General features: G+C 38.3%; 1 protein-coding gene across 18 annotated transcripts in view; it reads left to right on the forward strand.

The window, feature by feature from the left end:
• Positions 1–22,657, forward strand: part of magi1b (membrane associated guanylate kinase, WW and PDZ domain containing 1b) — a 135,642-nt gene that overhangs the window by 102,390 nt on the left and 10,595 nt on the right. For 10 of the 18 annotated variants that reach the window (XM_079857557.1, XM_079857552.1, XM_079857563.1 and 7 more), the window contains 6 exons: positions 9,912–9,943; positions 11,755–11,998; positions 14,887–14,978; positions 16,560–16,752; positions 18,311–18,613; positions 21,036–21,239. In XM_079857557.1, coding sequence (XP_079713683.1) covers positions 9,912–9,943; positions 11,755–11,998; positions 14,887–14,978; positions 16,560–16,752; positions 18,311–18,613; positions 21,036–21,239 — 1,068 coding nt within the window. The remainder of the gene's footprint in view (positions 1–9,911; positions 9,944–11,754; positions 11,999–14,886; positions 14,979–16,559; positions 16,753–18,310; positions 18,614–21,035; positions 21,240–22,657) is intronic. The other 8 variants (XM_079857565.1, XM_079857568.1, XM_079857553.1 and 5 more) reach the window with 3 other exon arrangements.

The following is a 22,657-nucleotide window of genomic DNA, read 5'->3' on the forward strand; positions in this document are numbered from 1 at the left end:
CTTTCTATTCCTTGAGTTGTATCCCATTTTAGATTCTCCCACTCCTAAATCTAAAATAATGAACTGTGATTGGTTGGTTTACAAGTCAGCCAGATGGTTGTATCCTGTTTAAGTGGGTGCTTTTGGGCCCTTTTTGATTACATATTTCTGCTTTTATAAATCTAGTACACTTTCTTTCTCACTTTTTCTTACTGTGGTATTGTTTTCTTTTGGTGTTCCAAGCCTGGGAATGTGAAAAGGGTCTTGCAATGTGGACCTGACTTTACGGAGATTGTTAAAAGTCTTACTACTTGAGTGTAAAGCAAGGGAAGAGTGAGAGAATAGGCTGTTCAGTCAGTGTTCCTGAATGAGAGCTTGTGCACTTGAGATGAAGAGAGAATGACAGGAATGTGTCCAGACAGAGACAGTCTTGGGTGAGAGGTCTGTGTCGATCATGAATATGAAGTCTGTGACATCTGCTTTTCCCTCGAGGGCCACCAAAATCAGCTGTCTGTTAACCCTCATCTGACACTTCCACTCAGCTTTTTCTCTCTATCTTGAATTTTGGAAGAGGAAGTTGAGATAGAAATGTCAAGGTTACCTGCTTTTGGTGGAAAACCGCTGTCTCTACAGTCCAGAGACAGCAAAAGTAAATGAAAGAAACAAAGAGAGACAGACTAAGAGGAATAGAGAGACTTGCGTGTGTGCATGAGAAATGAGAGAAAGCATTGAATACCAGCATCTGACTGTTAAAGAAAGAAGTTCCTCCTCATAGAAAGTTACAGTTTGAGAGAGTTTTGCACACAATTCCCTTTCAGAACCTCAGAGCTTCAAATTCTGGTTTTGCCTGTTTACAAGGGCATTCAGTCAGAGCCTAGCACTTGGATTATTAATTTGATGAATTGAAAGCGCTTTTATCTGTCTTGTGTAAATGCTTTTAACAGGGCCATGAAATTGCTGCATGCCAATTGCAAGGCCAGAGCCTGTTGTATTAAAAACGTCCCCATTTGTCATTTGGGACGGTTACCAGCAGGTAAACAAAAGAGTATGCACTACTTATTTTTTTATGACTCATCAATAGAACTGCCGCCTAGCTATTTTCAGTAAAGCAAAAAAAGTTGTCCACTAGGATTTGATGGCCTACTGAACTGACGTCACATAACTTGTAGTGTAATTTATGCGCAAACTGCAGGAAGCAAAATAAGATGGCAGGACAGAAATGGCCTGTTTTATATCTGGCTTATATGTGGCTTAGGCCTACATGCTCTATCGCAATGCATTTTTAAAGCACAACCAGAGATCAATAGTAAGTATTTTATTCTGCTATAGTTCAGATTTTTACTTGCCCTGCCAACATTTATATTTACAAAAAAACTGCATGTTTAATTCTAAGGGTCAAAGAAAGGGGCGGGAAATGAACATTTAATGCTAAACTTTGACTGTTTTTTGGTGCAAAATACCTTGACTAACATTATATGGTGGTAAGGGTAAAAAGATTTTTTTTAAAAACCATTTAAAAGCGCTTTAATTATCATTGGAGTAATCCAAGTTCAGTGGTTCATGCTGGTGCACACCAAAGACATTCTCTAATGCCTGTGAAATGTGTCTGGAATGTTTTAAGTATTCTCTGTTCTCACACCTCACCTTTAATTGCTGGCCTTGATGTCAGGCAACAAATCCCACCACACACAAATAAGCAGACACACACACACACACCATTCCTTTTCATCAGCACTCACCCATCACTGGCCTACTAATTAGAGTAGAGTCCGAAGAAAGATCTAATGGGTAGAATTAAACATGATATACGTTTCTTCATTCCTTTAAAACATAGATACGCACATATACTCACATCTTAAAATTGCAGAATGTTTGGCCTATTAAAACACATTTCTTATTGCAGGAGATGCACTGCTAGCTCTGCTGGTTTTCTGGAAAATTGATGTGTATGTGTAGATATATATGTGTATCTATATCACAACTTGATTTTTTGTGGTAAATTCTAAAAAAAAATTTTTTTATATATATAAGTATTTTATACACACACACACACACACACACACACACACACACACACACACACACACACATATATATATACAGTGTGTGCAGAATTATTAGGCACGTTGATTTTCTGATCATATTTTATTTCCAGGAACATTTTGCCAATTCCAAACCATATTAAACTTAATAACTACTATTAATTTTCTATTTAATCATGTATAAGTGATATATAATTGTTCATGAAGGCTGGAAATGAAAAATGTCTTATTTTCAGGTGTGCAGAATTATTAGGCAAGTTTTCTATTATAGATAAAATAAGCCAAAAAAGAGATTTAACAAAGACTGAAAAGTCAAAAAATATTAAATCCCCATGAGAAGAATGCAATACTAATGCAATACTAGAGATTGCAGTTAAAGCATGACCATTGGACAGTGAAATGCTCATTGGGTCAGCAGGGTCAGACAAATACAGGTGGAGAAGAAAAAACACATGTTAACTGCAAAAGAATGAAAAATTAAGGTGAAGAATTAAGTGTGAAACCATCGGGAACCCTTTAGTCTCCAGCACCACCATTTTCCAGAACTGCAACCTACCTGGAGTCTCCAGAAGAGCAAGGTGTCAGGGTCTCAGAGACTTGGGTTAGGCAAAGAATCCTAAAAAATAACCCCCTCTTAATAAGAGTCACAAGCTGAAGTGTTGTTAAATACATGAAGACTGTTTTTTTATAGGCTTTATAGACAGACAGATTGAGAGTGACTCTTGAAGGACCAGCAACACATCCTCTTCTACCACTGTTTGAAGAATTCATCTTCCAGAATACGTTTTAATACGTTTTGTGAGTTTATTTTTAGTCCATCTCCTACCCTGAAGTCCGTTTTGCAGAGATGGACTAAAAATTAACTCCCAAAACGTATTAAAACGTATTCTGGAAGATGAATTCTTCAAACAGTGGTAGAAGAGGATGTGTTGCTGGTCCTTCAAGAGTCACTCTCAATCTGTCTGTCTATAAAGCCTATAAAAAAACAGTCTTCATGTATTTAACAACACTTCAGCTTGTGACTCTTATTAAGAGGGGGTTATTTTTTAGGATTCTTTGCCTAACCCAAGTCTCTGAGACCCTGACACCTTGCTCTTCTGGAGACTCCAGGTAGGTTGCAGTTCTGGAAAATGGTGGTGCTGGAGACTAAAGGGTTCCCGATGGTTCTTCACCTTAATTTTTCATTCTTTTGCAGTTAACATGTGTTTTTTCTTCTCCACCTGTTTTTGTCTGACCCTGCTGACCCAATGAGCATTTCACTGTCCAATGCTCATGCTTTAACTGCAATCTCTAGTATTGCATTAGTATTGCATTCTTCTCATGGGGATTTAATATTTTTTGACTTTTCAGTCTTTGTTAAATCTCATTTTTGGCTTATTTTATCTGTAAAAGAAAACTTGCCTAATAATTCTGTACACCTGAAAATAAGACATTTTTCATTTCCAGCCTTCATGAACAATTATATATCACTTATACATGATTAAATAGAAAATTAATAGTAGTTATTAAGTTTAATATGGTTTGGAATTGGCAAAATGTTCCTGGAAATAAAATATGATCAGAAAATCAACGTGCCTAATAATTCTGCACACACTGTATATATATATATATATATATATATATATATATATATATATATATATATATATATATATATATATATATACACCTTTTAAAAAAAATAATTTACCACAAAAAGTCAAGTTGAGACTCTAACAATTGAAGTGGACAAGGGGAATGACGTTAATTTTGTATTTAAATGGAGTAATAAAACTTGTGTATTTAAGCGGTAAAGCTTTTTAAATTTTCTCTATTAATATTGAGTATTGTAGCATTTATGGATTGCCCCCATTCATTTCCATTGAATGTGCTTCATTGTAACCCAGATTTTTTCTTTTTTGAAGAACTAATGGAAATGTATTTTTCTAGTAATCAAGTGCCATCAATTAAGCTTAACTTGTGCTGAATTCAGAAAGTATTCCTTTAAGAACCAAACGTATTGAAATTTTCAATTTCAATACGTAGAGAGAGAATAAAAGAGAGAATAAAACCTGTGTTTGTCAGTATAAAGGAGATTCATGCATCTGTAATGCCCAGAGTAATCAATTCAACAAAATGTGCGTTTGCAACCTGAATAGATCATGGCTTTGTGTTAGTTGCCCAAAGGTCCATTCTGTCTCCCTGAAGTGTGTGTGTGTGTGTGTGTGTGTTTATGTATTTACGTCAGTGTGGAATTACTAGCGCTGCGACATATAGAAGGCCATTTCTTGCCTCATTGCAATTCTTCCTGATAGTAATTATTAGAATCTGAAGCTTTGAGAAAGAAAGTGAGGGATGCTCCAGCTATGGATTGCGTGATGAAATGAAAAGGTGCGTTCTACTATCTGATCCGCTCCCTTTATGAGACATCAATCATGACAGCACACATCTTGATTTCCCCAGCAGTAATGAAACCCGCTTCTACACAGGCATCAACTAGTCTGGTCTCATTAGCTGCTATACTCTAAGCATCCAAATAAGTGTGTTAAGGCTTAATTACACACTAAGATAAGAAAATACCAAAATATGTTGTGTTTTGGATGCTGATTCCCAACTGTCATCTTAACTAGCTTAACCAGTAGGACATTATTGGTCAGCTTCTTAAGAAAGATCATGCATGCACCCTAAGATAACTATAACGATAACGATAAGGCAAAAAAACATTTTTTACTCAGAAATTGCTAGTACATTTCACAATTACAACGAAACGGCAAGTAACACATTAATTTTGAAGTATAAAGACTGAAATGGTATGTTCTTGTAAAATGTTCTCCAATAATTTTTGTTTTATTTTCAACTTCAAAAAATCATTACAGTGTCCACACCACTGACGATAACGTTCTGTTTAATATATGCGCATGCTGTGTTAATGGTGCATGTCGTTTTAAATGCTTGAGCTCTTTAAAATCAGTGGCTTTCAAAGTTTTTATCTTTCATCATCTGGAAAATATCATTCTGAAAGTGATTCCAACAATATATTTTCTCTTTCGTTATTGTTATAGTTGTGGTGTGGACTGCCCTATTCTTACAGAATTAGAACAATTATTAAATTTACTGTTATAGTTGGTGTCATATTTATCGTTCTTGATGTGAATGGCCCTTAAATCAGCAGGGAAATTAATCTAAGCTTGCCTTTTCAGCATGGAACAGCATTGCAGTCTCGTTTCTCTTTTCTGGCTGGACAGATACATAGAGAGAAAGATAAACAACCATGATTGGTGGTGTGCACCAAAGTAACTTGATTTAATGTTTTAAAAGGAAGGATTCCAGCAAAGTTTCTTTTGCACTTTTTGCATTATTTTTTGCTGATTTGTCCAACAGCAAAAATGAATGGTGTTGCAGACAAATACTCAGGATAGCTACAGTCCAAAAGAAGTGGTTGTCTGGCTCTAAATCAAACCAAGAGATTTTTTGTGAAAAATATGTTTAGATAATGGTTGTGGGGAGCGTTTTCTCCCTGACTGCTCACCCTTTGGTTTGCTAAAAGTGGGAAGCATAGAACCCACCAATCGCATGATTTCACACCTTGTTTCCATGACGATGCTCTGCTGCACTTTGCGGTGGGGTTTCCTGTTAAAATGATGAAGCGGAGGGGTCTGTCTTGCACACAACATGCAGGCGCATCACATTCTGGAACAAATGCCAGCAGGCAGTGAGGACAGACAGACAGACAGACAGACAGACAGACAGACAGGTGTTTTCAAGTCCACTCTGCATCTTATTCTTTCATTATGTGTTACCCTTGAATGATTTTTGATTGACATGTTTGTGTGGACCTTCTGAATCCACACAAGCAATGGAGGGGAAGTTGTACAATAGCCATCAGAGCCGTGTGTGTGTGTACGCTGTGCATCGGTGTATGCACAGGGCTATTTTAACATCACTCCATGGCCTGTCACCTCCAATTGAAGGCCATGTCATGTTAAGACTATTCCAGTGTACACACAACAACCGTACACACATAAGCTGTGTTCTCTAGTGAGCAGCCTACATAGGCAGCTGTAATAGTCCATTTTGTAACTCACAAGGAATGTCATCATGAGAACATTTTGAAACGCTCTATATTGGCAGCAACTACACACAAATAACGCTTCACATTGGAGGCTGAACTAACAATTGATCAGAATTGATTTCTTTTCAGTAACGAGTGCATTATTGTTATTGTAAGTTAACCAAAATTTATCTTGGTCCACCATCTTACACTTAATTCATTACTGCTACTTAACAGTATTTTTTAACATCTCTCTCACTTTCTTCCATCTTGGATTTATCTCAAAGCGTGTCAAAATACAATATTGGGTAAAATAATATATTTTAATTATACTTGAAGGTTTTTTATTGTTACTTTTCAGTACTGAATTAAGTTTAAGTGTATTTATAATCAACATCTACATAAATATAAAGTTTTAATAATCACTCTATGTTAGAATAGGAAATGGCACACATATTATAAGGCGGAATGACAATATCGCTGGAACCACTTTCAGAGTGTTTAAAGCAGAAGACAACATATCTGCACTGCGAGCTTTAAAACAGAGCATTATCATCCAGACATAGTTATCGTTGTTAACTTTATAGTTAACATTCTTGGTGTGAATGGGCCTTTTGAACAATTTTTATTGATATTTTTCAGTATTGACGGAAGTGTGTTTATAATCTCTCGCACTTTGTCCGCCATCTTGAAATGATCACAGAACTTGTTAAAGTTCACCCAAAAATGAAAATTCTGTCATCATTTACTCACCCTCATGTTGTTACAAACATGAATGAATTTCTTTCCGCTGTTGAACACAAAATATATTTTGAAGAATGTTGGTAATCAAACAGTTGTGGGACACCATTGACCTCCATATTTTTCTTAATATGGAAGTCAATGGGGACCAGAAACTGTTTAGTTACCCATATTCTCCAAAATATCTTCTTTTGTGTTCAACATAGGGAAGAAAGTCATACAGGTTTGGAACAACTCTAGGGTGATTAAATTATGACAGAATTTTCATTTCTGGATGAATTATCCTTTCTCCATAAATGTGATGCAGCAATTTTGCAGCAGGCAGCTTAATTAAATTGCCTACCTTTTTTAACAGACTTCACTGCTTGAGATGCCCTAGAATGCTGCCAAATAGGGATCTGACAAGTTTTTGGAACTGCACAATAGTCTTGCATGAAAATGGTTTTGTGTCACACTCTCCGCACTAGACTCATGCTGCGGCCGCTCCTGGGAGACTGTCTCTCATTCCTCTGTGTGTCAGACTACATCATTGACAGATGGTCCTGACCGTCAGAATCTGTTCCGATCATCCTGGCAGAGGAAAATGGTTCCAGTACAAACCCTTCGCTCTCTTCATGCCCTTATGCACATGCATGTGCGCATGCAGTGCACCATAATCTTCTCCTGCTAAACCTTCTTATTAGTCTCCTCTGTGCCTGACGTGATTCCCACTGACCTGTCACCTATAGTCCTGCTGATTAACTCCTGCATGTTCAACATACAGTAGTTATGGAGGGAGCTCACGTGCCACTTGGGTTTGTCTCTCACACCAACAATTGTTCATTTGAGTTTGATTTTGGACATGAGCTGAATTACTTAACCCAGTTTTCTTGACGACTTTGTGCAGAACTGAAATATAGCTAATCTCAGTCAGTTGTCGTTTCTTTGATGTTCTGCTCAAAGCTCTAAATAAATGATGAATTGGTGGAGATGTTGAGCTGATATGGTATCAGTCCTGCACAAAGGAAGGAGGAGCGAAATGGCAAGGGTCTTGAAACTACCTCAAAGTGCTTGACTATAGGATTTGAAACAGGTTCAAGAGTTAAGCAGCAATCACAATAAGAGTCATCCACTTTTAATGCATTGGTCACTTTGTTTGCTTTTCATTCAGCAAGCAGCACTGGTTTATGGGATTCAGATAAAGCCATTATGTGCCCAGTAAAGCGAAATGGATTGATTGATTAGAAGGTATTAGGCAGCATCTCTCCTCTATAAGCAACGACCTCCAGACACTCAAATGGGTTATAAAATAAGACCAGCACAGATCTACTCTTAATCTCATAAAATAGCATAGATTCATTCGGGGTTTTTTTTTGTTTAAAATGCATTCTTGTTGCTGTGCCAATGTGGAATAGTTTGTCTGAGCAGGGAGAATATTATAGAAATTACACTTGAGGTCATAAGAATCATCAACGTTTAGCCAAATCAATATTACAATTACCATTGTCAGAAGTTTCAGAAAAATTGCTCTACCAAACAAACCATTGTGTGAGATTTAAAGTGAATACATACAGAGAAAAATGAAGAGAGTGTGTTAGCAAAGAGGGAGTGTAGCAATGCTGCAGAAACTTTTAACAATTAATGGAGTGTAGTGGAGACTGGCATAGAGAAGAGAGCGAGGCGGAAGACTGCAGAGGACGTTTGTGTTTGTTTTGGGGATAATGAGTCAGGTTGGGGGCAAGGCTTTATGGGGCAGGTCAATTTGCAATGGAAAGGACGATTGAATACCTGAAGTTGTATCAGAATAAAGAGTAGAAGCGTTTTGTTGAAAGAGAGAACTATGTGTTCAGGACAGGCTGGACGTTTAAATGGCGCGAGTGCGTATGTGTGTTACCGTGGGCGCGCTCACACGCAGACGACTTGCTCTCAAGGTAACGGCTTCATAGTAAGCAGCCTTATTTCCAGGCCAGACTGGAATCAGAGGACCGATCAGGATCCCAGGTGCGAAATCACAACTTATGATCACACTAATGAATCTTACCGACATTAGTTTTTCATCTCTTTCCTGTTTTTTTTTTTTTTCATGCAATAAATGACGTTCACATCTATTTATGTATGAATGCATAATTTATGCATGGCCTGTCATACCCAGCCTTTCTGATGGAGGCGTGGGAGGGGGCGATGGCACATCAGCGCATGTAGAAGTGGGAGGGAATCAGTGTTCGGAGGAGGGAGTACGATGGTAAAGCGAGCACGAGAACGGTCGTATCGGGGAGAGAGAAGCAGAGAGAAGCAGCAAACACATGAAGACGGAGCGAGGGTGATGCACATCGAAACAAGGAGGGGGAGGGCAAAAAAGAAGGAAGGAGAGAGAGAGGGAGAGAAAAAAGAGAAGCTCAAAAGACAGGAGAATCAAGGACTGGCTCTAGATGCAGGATCCTTCGGCAACAACATCGCGAGGGGCAGGGACGCTGGAAGATGGTTTCAGTAAGAGGGGAACTGACCGTTGCCTATAATTTAATGTTCAGTATCTTGGACTCCTTCTCCATGGGTAATAGCTTAGCACCTGTCTGGGCATAAGCCCCTCTCTGTTTCTCTTCCTGTGTCTCATTCGTTCTCTCTATCTTTCGCTCTCCTCTTTTTCTGTCTTCATCTCTCGCGCAGTGTCTGGTAGGTTTAAAGGGATTTTTTCTCCCTGGAATGAAATGTCTGGAATCATGTCATTCCAAATCTTCCGTAGACATAAAAGGAAATATTTTGCAGAATGCCCAGACAATGGAAGTGACTTTCATGATATGGAAAATGGCAGCTGGGACATTCTGTTAGATATCTTCTTTTGTGTTTTACATAAGAAAGACCAAACTGTTCCTTTAAGTTCATGGGGTCTGCTTAGCATTTAATCAGGGTAATGGGGGTCGGTCCTCTGATGCGGATAGTCCGCGCTGCCCTCTTTATGGTTTGTGCTGTCGGAGTAAAGGAACGAGAGAAGAAACGGAAAGGAGACGGGGCTGCCGCCGCACCAAGCGCCCTGATTGGAGTCATCCATCTGTCTTGGGATTACTTTCAGATTTGTGCCTGTGGGGAAGGTGAAATCTTTGTGTGCGTACAATTAATATTTCTGTCTCTTTTGCTTTCTGTAGGGGTGGCACCTGCGAAGAAGAGCCCCAAACTGGTGAGTACAGATGTTTCATTCTCAGTCTGTTCTTTCCTCTTCACCACCTTTTTTTTATTATTAATCTTCTCCACATTGTTTCTGGTTGCTTTTGCTCATTGTCTGTGGCATTGGTCTAGTGTTCAAAAGAGGTTTTACAATGTCACTGCTCAGGCAGAGAGAATCTGATATGCACTTCAATGCAAACACTCTGTCAGTGGACGATGAAACCATGTGGTCGGGGTTGGGAGGATGGTGTTCACCCCTGGGAGGAGGGCTGATTTTATTGGTCACATGGGCACCCTGTAATAGCCCTCTAATGATTTACAGAAAACAGCGAAACCAGCAGGTCCATCCTTGGAGCTTCAGGGGCAGAATAGCAAAAAATGTGCTTATTTTTAATCTTTTGTGTTCACCAGCCTGTTGAGGGTTTTTAGCTCGAGTTTGTGGACAGTAGAAACAATGATCAGTGTTCTTCTGTTAAAATGGCAGCCTTGTTTTTTGTGTGTTTTTTTTTTTTTTCAAGTCCATGCTTGTATGAGTCCTCAGTGCCAGACAAGCGTCTCTCAAATCTCAAATGGCCTCTGTTTTATTTGGATGGATTTATTAGCTACTTATTGAATTGTGGTTTGAATGTATTATTATTTTTTTATTGCTGAATTTCTGGATGTCTGCTGTACAGATTCATAGATTGTGCTGGGATGCAAAAGGATGTAGAGCTGTATGCGTGGGTTTAAAAAAGAACTTCAGATGACTTAGTGGAGGAGAGAACATTAAAAAACCCAACCCTTCTGGAAGCATGTCATTGTTAAATAATGATTTATTACTTGGAATACACATTTTAAATTAAAACATGGTTTGAAAATATTTATATAATAATTAGTATATACAATGGGGTGAAAATGCTTCTATTTTGCGTTTTATCATTTAATTGTTTGCTTTACAAATTATTAAAGTGCAAATTTTACTAATTAAACTGTCAGCATGACAGTTTGGGTGACAACTATCACAGCACTCAAGCTGTAAGTTTGTGTAAAACACAATAATCATGTTATCCAGCTTAATTTGACCATGATTCAAAGAGCATCTTTGAACATCTGACCATCTGTACGAAGGAGTCACATGATCAGACACTGTCATTTGCTTATTCGATTAGTGACCTAGTAACAGTGCAGAATTATATCTCTTATTCATTTTAACGTTGTATTGTTGACAGTTTTCTAAGTTCTAAAATATGGTTGATTTGCATATGCATAGTTTTAGTGTCTGAGACTTTTAGACCCCACTTTTTAATGTGTATTATAGTCATTTCAGTGTTAATTTTCATTTTGAAGCCTATTTATTATATTAATATTATTGAAAAGAATTGTATGCGCTCAAAAAAGAAGAGCCAGTGAGTTCTCAGGTGCATAGAACAAAAGATGTTATGTCAATCAAGTAGCTGAAGTTGCCTGCACACTGAAAAAATGCAATCAGACCAAGAAAGGTGTATACAAAATGTATAAAAGTAAAAAGCTTAAAATGTGATAAGTGAAGCAAAAATACTGAGTTGAGTTGCTTGGAGGGTATTTGTTGAGGGGGTGAGGTTGAATGATAGTTGAATGCGTTGATTTAATTCTTGGCTTGAATGAATCCTGACAGAATGGTTATAGAGAGTTTTGCGTCATTCTGTCCTTCAACTCATTCATTCACATTTCTTTCTTTGTTTCTTTTTTTTTTACTTGCCTTCTCCTCATTTATTCAATTCTTGCACTCCATCTTAAAGACGTGATGTTGTGGTGCTTTTTTTTCTTCTCTATTCATGTTTCCTCTAATTTTTACCCCCCACACAGCAACAGTTGGAGCGCAAGGACAGTCAGGGCAGCTCCCAGCACAGCGTGTCCAGTCAGCGCAGCATCCACACCGACTCTCCCCTCCACGCCTCCCAGGCCCTGCTCAACGAGTCGGCCGCCCCACCTCCACCCTCCCAGCCCCTGCCAAGCCTGCCCCAGGACCCTCCAGTAGACGGAACTCTCCAGAAGAAACCAGATCCCTTTAAAATCTGGGCCCAATCCAGGAGCATGTATGAAAGTAGGCGTAAGTAATATGGGATTCTGGTGGCGGGTGCATTGGCAGCGGATCACTGGGTTTATGTTTGGTTGGTATTGGGATATCAGGTTTGGTTAGTTGGTTGGGAACAGGCTGTATTTCTTGTTTGATGGTTCTGCTTTGCCATTAAGCTAAATATTAACATCAACATTTTGGGGATTGAAAATGTTTGCTGGTGAAAAAATGATCTAACCTTGGTGTAAACAAAAATAATGCATGGTTGGTTTGGTCTAAAATTAAGGCAGTTGTCTTTATATATCAATGTGATTTTAACAGTTGATGCTAATTTTAACAGTCAATCTATACAAAACAAAATATACATTTTCAGCCAAACATTATATTCATGGTTTCTCAATATTAAGTATATTAAATAGTGACGTTAGGTAATTTGTGCATTTCAAATGTGGCGAGACCGCTAAAAATTCCATTTACATCAAACATCCTTTTGAACACGGCTGTAGTCTTTCAGGATCCAAATAGCTGTCCAAGCCTAATGTAAACCATTAGCCGTCAGTTCGAATCGCCTGTGTTTGTTGTGATCAGAGAGCTGTGTTCGGATGAACCTGTCATCTGTATTTCCAAAGCTATTCATTAGCCTTTCCCATTCCTTCTTTCCTTCACTTTGCTTTTGCCTACTCACTCACCGCCAGTGAGAAGCCAACATGAACACTGAGGCACTTCTGACCAATTACACTTCTCCCTGCCATCAGTGCGTTCACACGCTCCAGCGCGCTCTAGAACACATCTTTTGACAAATGTGCAAATAATTGGTAGTGGTGGAAGACAGTGAATCCAATACTACTTTCATGTGTGCCAGAGAGCAGAGGGGCTAATTAACAAGAATATCTTTCAGCGGATGTTAAGAGGCTGTGGAATGGAGCACTCCAATGTTTGGGTTGGAAAAATTGTGCTAACTTGGAGTGTCTTCATTGTCTCTGTTTTTGTTAGGGTTTCTCATTAGTAAGTCCCTTAAGGAGGAGGATGTAGGGACTATAGGGATGGGAATCATTCAGAATTGGGTTCTGACGTCTCTTAACTTTTACAGTTCTTTAAAGGGGTCAGCGGATGCAAAATTCACTTTTATATGGTGTTTGCATATAAATGTGTCTTTGCAGTGTGTGGACACAATTTTTGAGGATTTTTTTTAATCAGGCCGTTTGAATTTTCTGAGCACTATGATGTCATAATGCTCATGCTCCGCCCTCGACCACTGACGGACTGTCCCGTATTAGCATATTTCTGCCCTCAGCCATTCGACACCCCCATGGAAGAGAGGGGTGGGGTGAGCAATTGCTCATTATCATTTAAAGAGACATGCACCGAAACAGGTCACTGTGAACAAAGCTGTTTTTGAGGAGTTAAAAAGGGTGTTGTTTTACACAACCATTGAGGAATTTTAACCAAAGTATATTACAAACTTTACATGAACACCCTAAACAATCATACCAACTTGTGGAAAATGGGCATCCGATGACCCCTGTAAGAGTTCCATTAACAATTATTTTAACTACTCTTCCTTAATGGGAAAAAAATTTATTTAGTAGACAAAAGATATAATTTCAATAATAAAGTTAAAACTATATACTAAAAAGAATTGACTCTTTAGAGTCATTCATTTGGGAATTGGTCTACACTGATTGCGCCATATGTTTTTTTGATTCACTAAAAACTCATTGAAATAATTCATTTGGGAGTTGATTGACTAAAAAGAACCAAACTATTAGAATAATTTGTTTGAAAATCAGGCTTCACTGGTTGAAGAGTATGTTTTTGAGTCACTCAACAAAACCGGCTAATGGGAGCCCGTTCCATAATCAGACTGTTGCGGTCCTTGAACGGATTGAGAAATAAATCATTGACTTTTGATTGGGTTTTTTGGACCAGCTTGAAAACATTCAGTTCAATAAACTCAATGAGCAGCTGCATTGAGAGGCTTTAACACAAATGAATGTAAGGTCTATGCCATAATGCACAATTTGCAGAGTCTGCCACAACCGTCCTTGCTTCTTAATGGAGATCGAACGGTGTGGGAAAATTGCCCATGCAGCAGCCATTTTGAATGGCTCTGGAGCCATTCTACTTCCTGTCTCTGTTACAGTAAATTGCTGTACATCTGGTTAGACTGGAGATGGAGGTCATTGTGTCTGGCAGCTGCTCCACACGTCCAGTTGCATTTCAATAGCTTTGCAGCAGAATCACGAATCCAGAGCATTTGTTGTTAGCTTACGTTAACCGAAGCCCATTCTTAAAGGTAAGCACATTTAAAAAAAAGATCTCCGGTAAAAGCTGACTAGAGCCACGGTTTCCAGCTCTCTCTACTTAACAGGCATAAGCGTCCCCTGACAGAACATCATGTGATGCATTGGAGAGCTACAGGGTCAATAATGTAAAACCTGACAGATTGCTGATGTCTGCAGGACTTTAAGTCTAAATGAGGGGGAAGCTCTGCTGGTGCTTGTCCTGACTGATTTGACATGGAAGTGCTGTGGTGGAGACGGCACACAGGCGTTGGTGTAAGCTCAAGGGCACATCTGCATCAAAAGACCTCTGGGTTCTCTCCTCTGCTTCACTTGATCTGTAATATAGATTTAAGCACGTGCTTATCATTTTCTCAGATGGAAATACCTGATAATCGGATTGTAATATGTGAATTAATTGGAGCAGAGTAGTCATTATATTACATCTTCATTGGTGTGAACCAATTAGAAAAAAATCCAGATGTGTGAGACCTAGATGCAATCATGAAAGCGACATTGTTCGCTTTTCCTTGAACCAGCAGCCATTCTTGAAAGAGGCAGGATCGGGATAATCAAAGCTTGTGCGTCATTCTGCAGGTGAATTGATCTCGGTCTCAAGCTATTTTTCTTCCTTTTCAGTACCTGATTACCAGGAGCAGGATATTTTCCTGTGGAGAAAAGATACCGGCTTTGGATTCAGGATCCTGGGAGGCAATGAACCTGGCGAGCCGGTAAGTTCAAAGAAATGAGTGCAGGCCTCATTTGTGCAGTTCTGCGAGTATTGTGTTCATTAGTTTGTTCATTTATTGATATTTATTATAGTTGTTTATTCGTTTAATTCGTTTAATCTGCTGTGGTTATGGGTAGATGACATAAAGTTATTTCCTGTGGTTTGACATTGTAGGCTATCTAAACCAATTTTAAATATAATTTAGCTAAATATTTTATAATTATTTTACTTGCAGCTACATGGATTTTCTTTTAAACACATTTGTCTTACCGCAGGGCCATTTAAAATGAAATGATGAAGGCAAACAGTTTTAAAATTGGTAAAAAAAACCATGTACCACTTACAGAACCTAAAATATATAGGTTATTATATTATATTATATTATATTATATTATATTATATTATATTATATTATATTATATTATATTATATTATATTATATTAATTCTAACTCAACACCATTATTTGTTTAAATTAAAAAAACATCACTACTACTATTTATTGTCTTGTATGGATTTGTCCATTTGTCAAATATAGTATAGTATTAATAATAAATATACAATAAATATAGTATTTATATTATTTAAAATTTTTCTTTTCTTTTTATATGTTTAGTTTTCATTTTAGTTTTCGTAATTTTGTTGTACTTTTGCCATTATTTGATTTTATTAGATTTTTGAATATTTAATTTAGCTTTATTTATTTTTATTTCAGTTTTAGTCATTTTAATACTTCAACTTATTTCAGTTAGTTGTCAAGGCTGTTGTTAGTTGTTGTTTTATTTAATCAAATATTCATCTTTTTAAGGTTATTTCAATTAACTAAATCAATTTTAATACTTAGTTACTTTTCAAAAATATTTTATAAAACCTAACAACATTAATTATTAATTGGTTTATTTTAATTAGTTATAATGCCAGACAGATTTTTTATTTTTGTTAATGCCTGTGTATAAAAACACTCGCACTCTTTGACTTTTCCAAAGTCACCCACCAAATATAGACCCTTTGAAGATTTTCCAAATGTAATAGTCCAAGCATAACCAAGATCTCACAATCAGTCTTCACATCTTGTGCATGATACCCAATCCTATGTGAAATGTGCACATTACAAACACTCTGCTTTTGGCAAAACTTGTTCCCAGTGAAAGCATCTGCCCTGTGTGTGTAGGTTGACAAAGGCTTTGATGTGTGCAGCACAGCCTCGATCAGTCAGAATATATCTCTCAGACCACCAGTTCTTCCCTTTAATGAGGCCACGTTGCATCTTTGAACTGATGAGCCGGTTTCTCGGACTCTAGTCCTTGAAGAATGAAAAACGAGCTGTCCACAATACTGCTCCTTTCTGCTGGTATAAGGGATGGAAAAAAATTCCATAGAGGTTTTACTATTTGGAGAACATTTCACAACCATTAGACTTAAAATAATCAGACATTTCAGTGTTTCAGTGAAGTTAAACCCCTTGACACGACACTGACACAGAGCTTGAAAAGTGATGAACCTCAAGGGTTGAAGTTCAGTTTGGCCAAGGCAGATTTGTTTCAGAACTCTTGTTAACTCTCTTTTTGTGTCTGTTTGTACAGATTTACATTGGCCACATTGTGAAATATGGAGCTGCCGATGAAGATGGGCGTCTGCGATCAGGAGATGAGCTAATTTGTGTGGATGGAACGGCTGTTGTGGGAAAATCCCATCAGCTAGTCGTTCAACTCATGCAACAAGCCGCAAAACAGGGTCACGTCAACCTGACTGTGAGACGCAAGACTGGATATGGATGTAAGCAGGCACCAAAATATTATTTTTGTTGAGACAAATTACGGGCCATAAATATTTATTACTAGTCATGAAACTGTTTTTTACATTTTTATTGAAAAATATATTTTGTCCCTGTGACAACAGAATTATGTTAGCTGTTTTTCTTTATTTTATACTTCTTCATTATTGTGAGAAACCGGTCAATGGGTCACCTGCAGAAATGATGATAAGCCAGTGTCAGTCACTGTCACAAAAACGTTAAACCACATGTAGTTGCTCATATTTCCGTTTCGATGGCTTAATGCAGGAAATTTACAACATGTGTTGAACGTGGAGAAAAAGAAAACTTTGGGTTGATTTGGACCATGCATTTGAACCGTAGATGTCACTTACTGTACATTTGGAATGTTTAAACTATTATTCTTGCATGTAATCTAACCATACATTCCTTATAAAGTTACTGACTAACTATTTGTTCATTTGTTCATTAAGAAATCATTCTAATATGCTGATTTGGTGCTCATTTCATATTATTATTAGTATTACAGCCGAAACAGAAATCCTTTGTAACATTCTTCGCAAAAAACAGTAAAAAAACCTCTTACTGACCCCGAACCTTTGAACAACATTGTACATTTTATGTATTAATAATTCAGAGTCATTGCCCCCCAGAGTCATTGCAGTATTTCATGACCAGAAAAGATAATCTGTACCTGAAGTACAGTATCATATGTCATTCATATCAGTATGTTAATTCCAGAGGAAGTGTTAATTACAGCTTACATGTTGCACTCTACATCCCTTACGTAATGACCAGCATGACTAGTGGAATTGTGAATTATGCAGGATTTTGCGGCCTGATTATCCATTCCTATCAGACAGAGTTTATTTAAATGAGAGTTCATGGCACATGTTAATGAGGGTACGCCTGCTGACTCTGGCTAATTAATCTATGCGGGGCTCTGAGTCCCATATGTCAGGTTTCAAAGTATAAGTTAACCTTGTTCACTTATCCAGGATCACCTACCTAAATACAAGAGCAGAGCAAAGATATTTTATACATCCAGGGAAATTTTTCTTTTATCTAATTACATGTCCTAACTACTGTAGCTTGTTTCCGCCATGGAATAAAGAAGAAATAAGATAATTGCAACATTTTAGCAACAATTGCAACATTCAGACTTTATATCTCAGAATTAGTCACTATTGCGAGAAATAAAGTCAGAATTGTGAGAGATAAACTCGTAATTGCGAGAAAAAAAGCCTGAATTGTGAGTTTATGTTCAGATTTTCTCACAGTTGCGAGATATAAACTCGCAATTACGATTATAGATCTCACAATTGCAAGAAAAAAGTCAGAATTGCGAGATAAAAAGTCGCAATTATCTTTAATTATGTGGCAAAAATAAGTTGACATATTTAACCAACTAATGCCGTTCTGAAGCATGTTTGGTGCATAGATTATAAACGTGATTGAGTTCCAGCCTTTGCCTGTCCTGAAGTGGTTTCTCCTTGACTTGCAGAAAATAAATCTCTCAGAGTGACCTTCCTAACCCTCCCCAACCCTCTTCCTCCTCAGTGGCAAAGGTGGATGGAGAGATGCCTCCTTCTCCAGCCTCCTCTCACCACAGCAGCACACAAGCCCCGTCTCTAACCGAGGAGAAGCGCACGCCACAGGGCAGCCAGAACTCCCTCAACACGGTCAGCTCCGGGTCGGGCTCCACTAGCGGCATCGGCAGCGGAGGTGGAGGCGGCAGCAACAACACGGTGGTCCCCAATGCCATCCAGCCCTACGATGTGGAGATCCAACGAGGAGAGAACGAAGGATTCGGATTCGTTATTGTGTCGTCAGTGTCGAGGCCTGAAGCGGGAACCACTTTCGGTAAGTTTGTTGAATTGTTAAACTGTCATTAATGTAGTTGGTTGCACTTTATTTTAAGGTGTCCGTGTTACAGTGTAATTATATTTTTAAGTACTGGGTAATAATAATTAACTATATGTACTTACTATAGGGTTAGGGTAGGATTAGGTTTTGGTTGAGGGTTAATTGCATGTAATTATGCATAATTTACTCTTATTGCTATGGTAAGTACATGTAACATATGTAACACGGACACTGTAAAATAAAGTGTTACCATGTATTTTTTTTTTTTATTAAATATCCAGACAGAATATATTTAATCTGCCTATAATTTTAGTTTAAAAAACAACAACTAGTGTTCCTGTTGCTCAGCTGATGGGACCATGGTGCTAGCAATGCCGATGTCTTGAGTTTGATTCCCAGAAAGCACTAAAATGACTAAATGTTTAGCTTGAATGCACTGTACATCACTTTGGATAAAATCATCTGCCAAATGCATAAATGGGAACAAGCAATCACATATTTACATATTTGCATATTTGCATATTCACTTCTTTTATATTATAAAGAGAGGAAAGGAGAGAAAGAGATTCACATTCTTCTGGGAGCTTTTTGCCTCTGAATGGTGCTTTGGTTGTGGTTTTCACTTTTTTTCACTTTTTGGTGGGTGTGGGTTCTTCGTATTTTCCTTACGCCAGTCTGCATGTCCTGTGATTTTCTTATTTCGAAAGGCAGTGTGTTCGCAATGCCTGCCTGAAGCGGGGTCGATATCCACCCTCTTTTCTTGAGGCTGTATTTCCGCTCTACTTCCCAAAGCCAGACAAGTCTCCATTACACAAGATGGCTGTAGAGTTAGTGAAACAGCATTTACATTGTCCAAATCTCACTATTTAATCACAGCAGTTGCCAACAGCATTTGCCATCATTTTTTTTAACAATTGTAATTGATAGAGAGATCAAGTTAGTGAAAAGGCAAATGAAGTATTGACATCCCATGTTTACATACTCAGATCCTCCTTCGTCGTGTTCACTCTTTAAACTCACAATAGCGCCGTTGGCAGCCTTCACGTAAGTGTACACTGGATCCAGCAGGCTTGATGATGACTCCACGTGGGAGTTTTGTTCAGAGCGTTATGATGGAAGAGAGGAATGACAGATCCATGTTTGAGAGGAATAAAAGAGAGGGAGCAGTGCTTGGCACTCGTTTACTACAGTAATGAAACGAGTTCCTGAGCCAAAGTCACTGTGAACGAGAACCTCAGAGCAAGCAGAGTTCCAGTCATTAGTATTACAATCAAACTACAAATCATCTTCATAGCAGTGTGACAAGCGGGACAGGTTCAATTTTATAGTTGTACTAAAAATCCTGTCCAAGTGCCATCGCAGCATTTAAACGTGCATGATTAGCAAGATAAGACCACAATAAATGGGGATCAAACAACAGACGCTTTCGCACCGGAGGAACCTTTTCATAGTTCCTAGAACTATTAGCGAAAGTACTCACTTTTTGGTGTGTACCACAGGAACTGGGAATGATTTTAGCTCTAGGAGCGCTTTTTGGGGGGAACTAAATTAGCTCCTCCTTCAGAGTAGGGTCTAAACCAGCACTATACAGTAGGAACTAACAGTGACGTAAATGTACACTGATTGACCGGACGCATGCGAAACCCTATTAAGAAAAACCCGCCATTTTAAAAAAAGATGTGTAAACACACAGATTATAGCCCATATATTTCAGAAAACTAGCCAATCAGAAATGTGTCTTCTGACTGGAAAACTTTTTGTGCATTTGCAAACCTTGGAAGGCGGGTTTTTGAATGGAGGTTATGTGGTTAAATTCAGCAAAATGGCAGAAATGAGCAAAACGGCTAATGGCACCTTTAGGGGTGCACTGCAGTAAGTAAATCACAAAAGGCAAATTTGAATAATCCTAATCCAGTCATTTTTCATAATTCATCACACAGGCAGAGTTATAGTACAATGCAGTTCTCTTAGGGAATTTCAAGAGTTTACACCTTTTTTTGCATAATGAATAATTCAAAAGCGGTGGTGATTATTCAAAGGATCTGAAGAGCGCTACTGAAACGATGCTCAGGGTGATCTAGCATGCATCCTAAAGTCTTTAATATCGCCAAATTCAGCAGATTCACTATGTGCTATTGACCCCCCCCCCCATACCTTTGCTGTCCATTCAGTAACATGCTTTTATCTGTCACAAGTTTCTTTTGAGGTGTATTTTGCTTGCAGGGCATAATCTGTGGGCATTCTATGAAAATGTTGGCACTTTAGCTTGGTGGCTTGATGTATTAACCCCTACACATTCTCTCTTTCTCTTTTCTCTCTTTCTGTTTCTCTTTCTCCATCCCCACCAAAAAATAAATAAAAAACAAACATAACCATCTTAATTCAAACTCATACATGCTCAATCACTGTTGGCCAAAAGTTGGAAACGCATGTGTGGCAATGCCTCATAAAATAGGTCGCATCATCGAGGGAAGCCCAGCCGACCGTTGCGGGAAACTAAAAGTTGGAGACCGGATCCTGGCTGTAAACGCCTGCTCCATCACCAATAAGTCCCACTCGGATATCGTCAACCTGATCAAAGAGGCTGGAAACACGGTGACGCTGCGGATCATTCCAGGAGACGGTTAGTTTCTCTCTCTCTCATTCTCTTTCCCTTCGCTCAACAGCATAGCTGAGACGAGAACATATTGGACATGTGGGTGTGCGCAATATGTGTAATAGCACGGCATCTCAGCACACTACTCTCGTGTGTCTTGCAGTAATAATGTAGATGGTACATTCAGCCTTATTAGAAGAAGAATAATGAACAGGAACCTGTGAGGGGATCAACACAATGAATATGCAACACGCGCTCTTATAACCTTAGAGGCAGAACACCTTCGTATTGTGCTGTTGTAATATTGACAGATGGCACACCAACAAGGTACAAAGACACAGCCGTGCATAAGCGTCATGCACATTTCAATGTTTCCCCAGAGAGTTTAGCAGTGACACCATTGCTTGCACTTGAAGCAGGATCTATGTGCTGCATACTTTATTAAATAACAAAAATCAAAATAGCCACACATTCAGATTACTCTGAACTTCTCAAAAACCAATATATATTGACGATAACGGACGGAGAACCACTGAAAATAAGGGCTGTAAATACACAGGGAAACACTAGGGACTTAGCTAGATAATTAACAAGACACAGGTGAAACGCATGAGGGCAAATAGAAAACCATGGCAACAGAAGAGCGTAAACAAAGAAAACACAGGAAACTGAACTGAGAACCGTGCAAAACTAACTCAAAGTCCAACTGAGGCAAAACATAGACCAGACATAAGTAGCAAGTGTTTTTTTTATGCAGCTTTTAAGAAAAATTACATCTTTGGAAATTAAGTCAGAAGTGAAGAGTAAGGATTGTTTTAGGAACATATTTTATTTGCAAGAAAAATATGTTTGTTTATATATTTGTTTATAGAAAAATATATATTCATAGAATATAAAATGTATTTATGTATAGGCTTTTTTTTTTTTTTTCTCGCTTTTAATGCTAAACAAAAACTCTTCCTCTGACCTATATCTAAGTACTAATTAGTTGTACTAAGTGTTTTATTTTCTTTGATTAAGTCTCATCTCACCTAGGGCACCAAGTGAGCCAGAACTGACACTGGTTCCCCCTCAAAAACGTGAGTTTTGGCCAATGGTGTAAGAGCTCATGGTATATGCGTGCATGCATGTGCCAGTGTGTTTGTTCACAATACTGAGTGTTTTCCTCAGAGGGAAGGCGGCATGCAATAATAAAGTGAAGTTTCCAGTGAAGTTTCGGCTCTGCTGTAATATGTGATGCCAAATACACTGGAGTCCGTCTGAGTTCTTCATACTCTTTAATCGGAGAGCGCTGGCATACTATGGGAATTTCCAAAATTGACAGAATGTGGATGTGTACGTCTGGTTGTGTTTACAGGAGAGCGAAGACGGTTTGTTGTGGGCAGTTTTTCTTTTTTGCTTCCCTGAATGTTACGTTACTAAACTGTAGTCTTTTGGTTTCTTAC

Source organism: Squalius cephalus (assembly GCF_949319135.1).
Source record: "Squalius cephalus genome assembly, chromosome: 22".
NCBI classification, from domain to species: Eukaryota; Metazoa; Chordata; class Actinopteri; order Cypriniformes; family Leuciscidae; genus Squalius; species Squalius cephalus.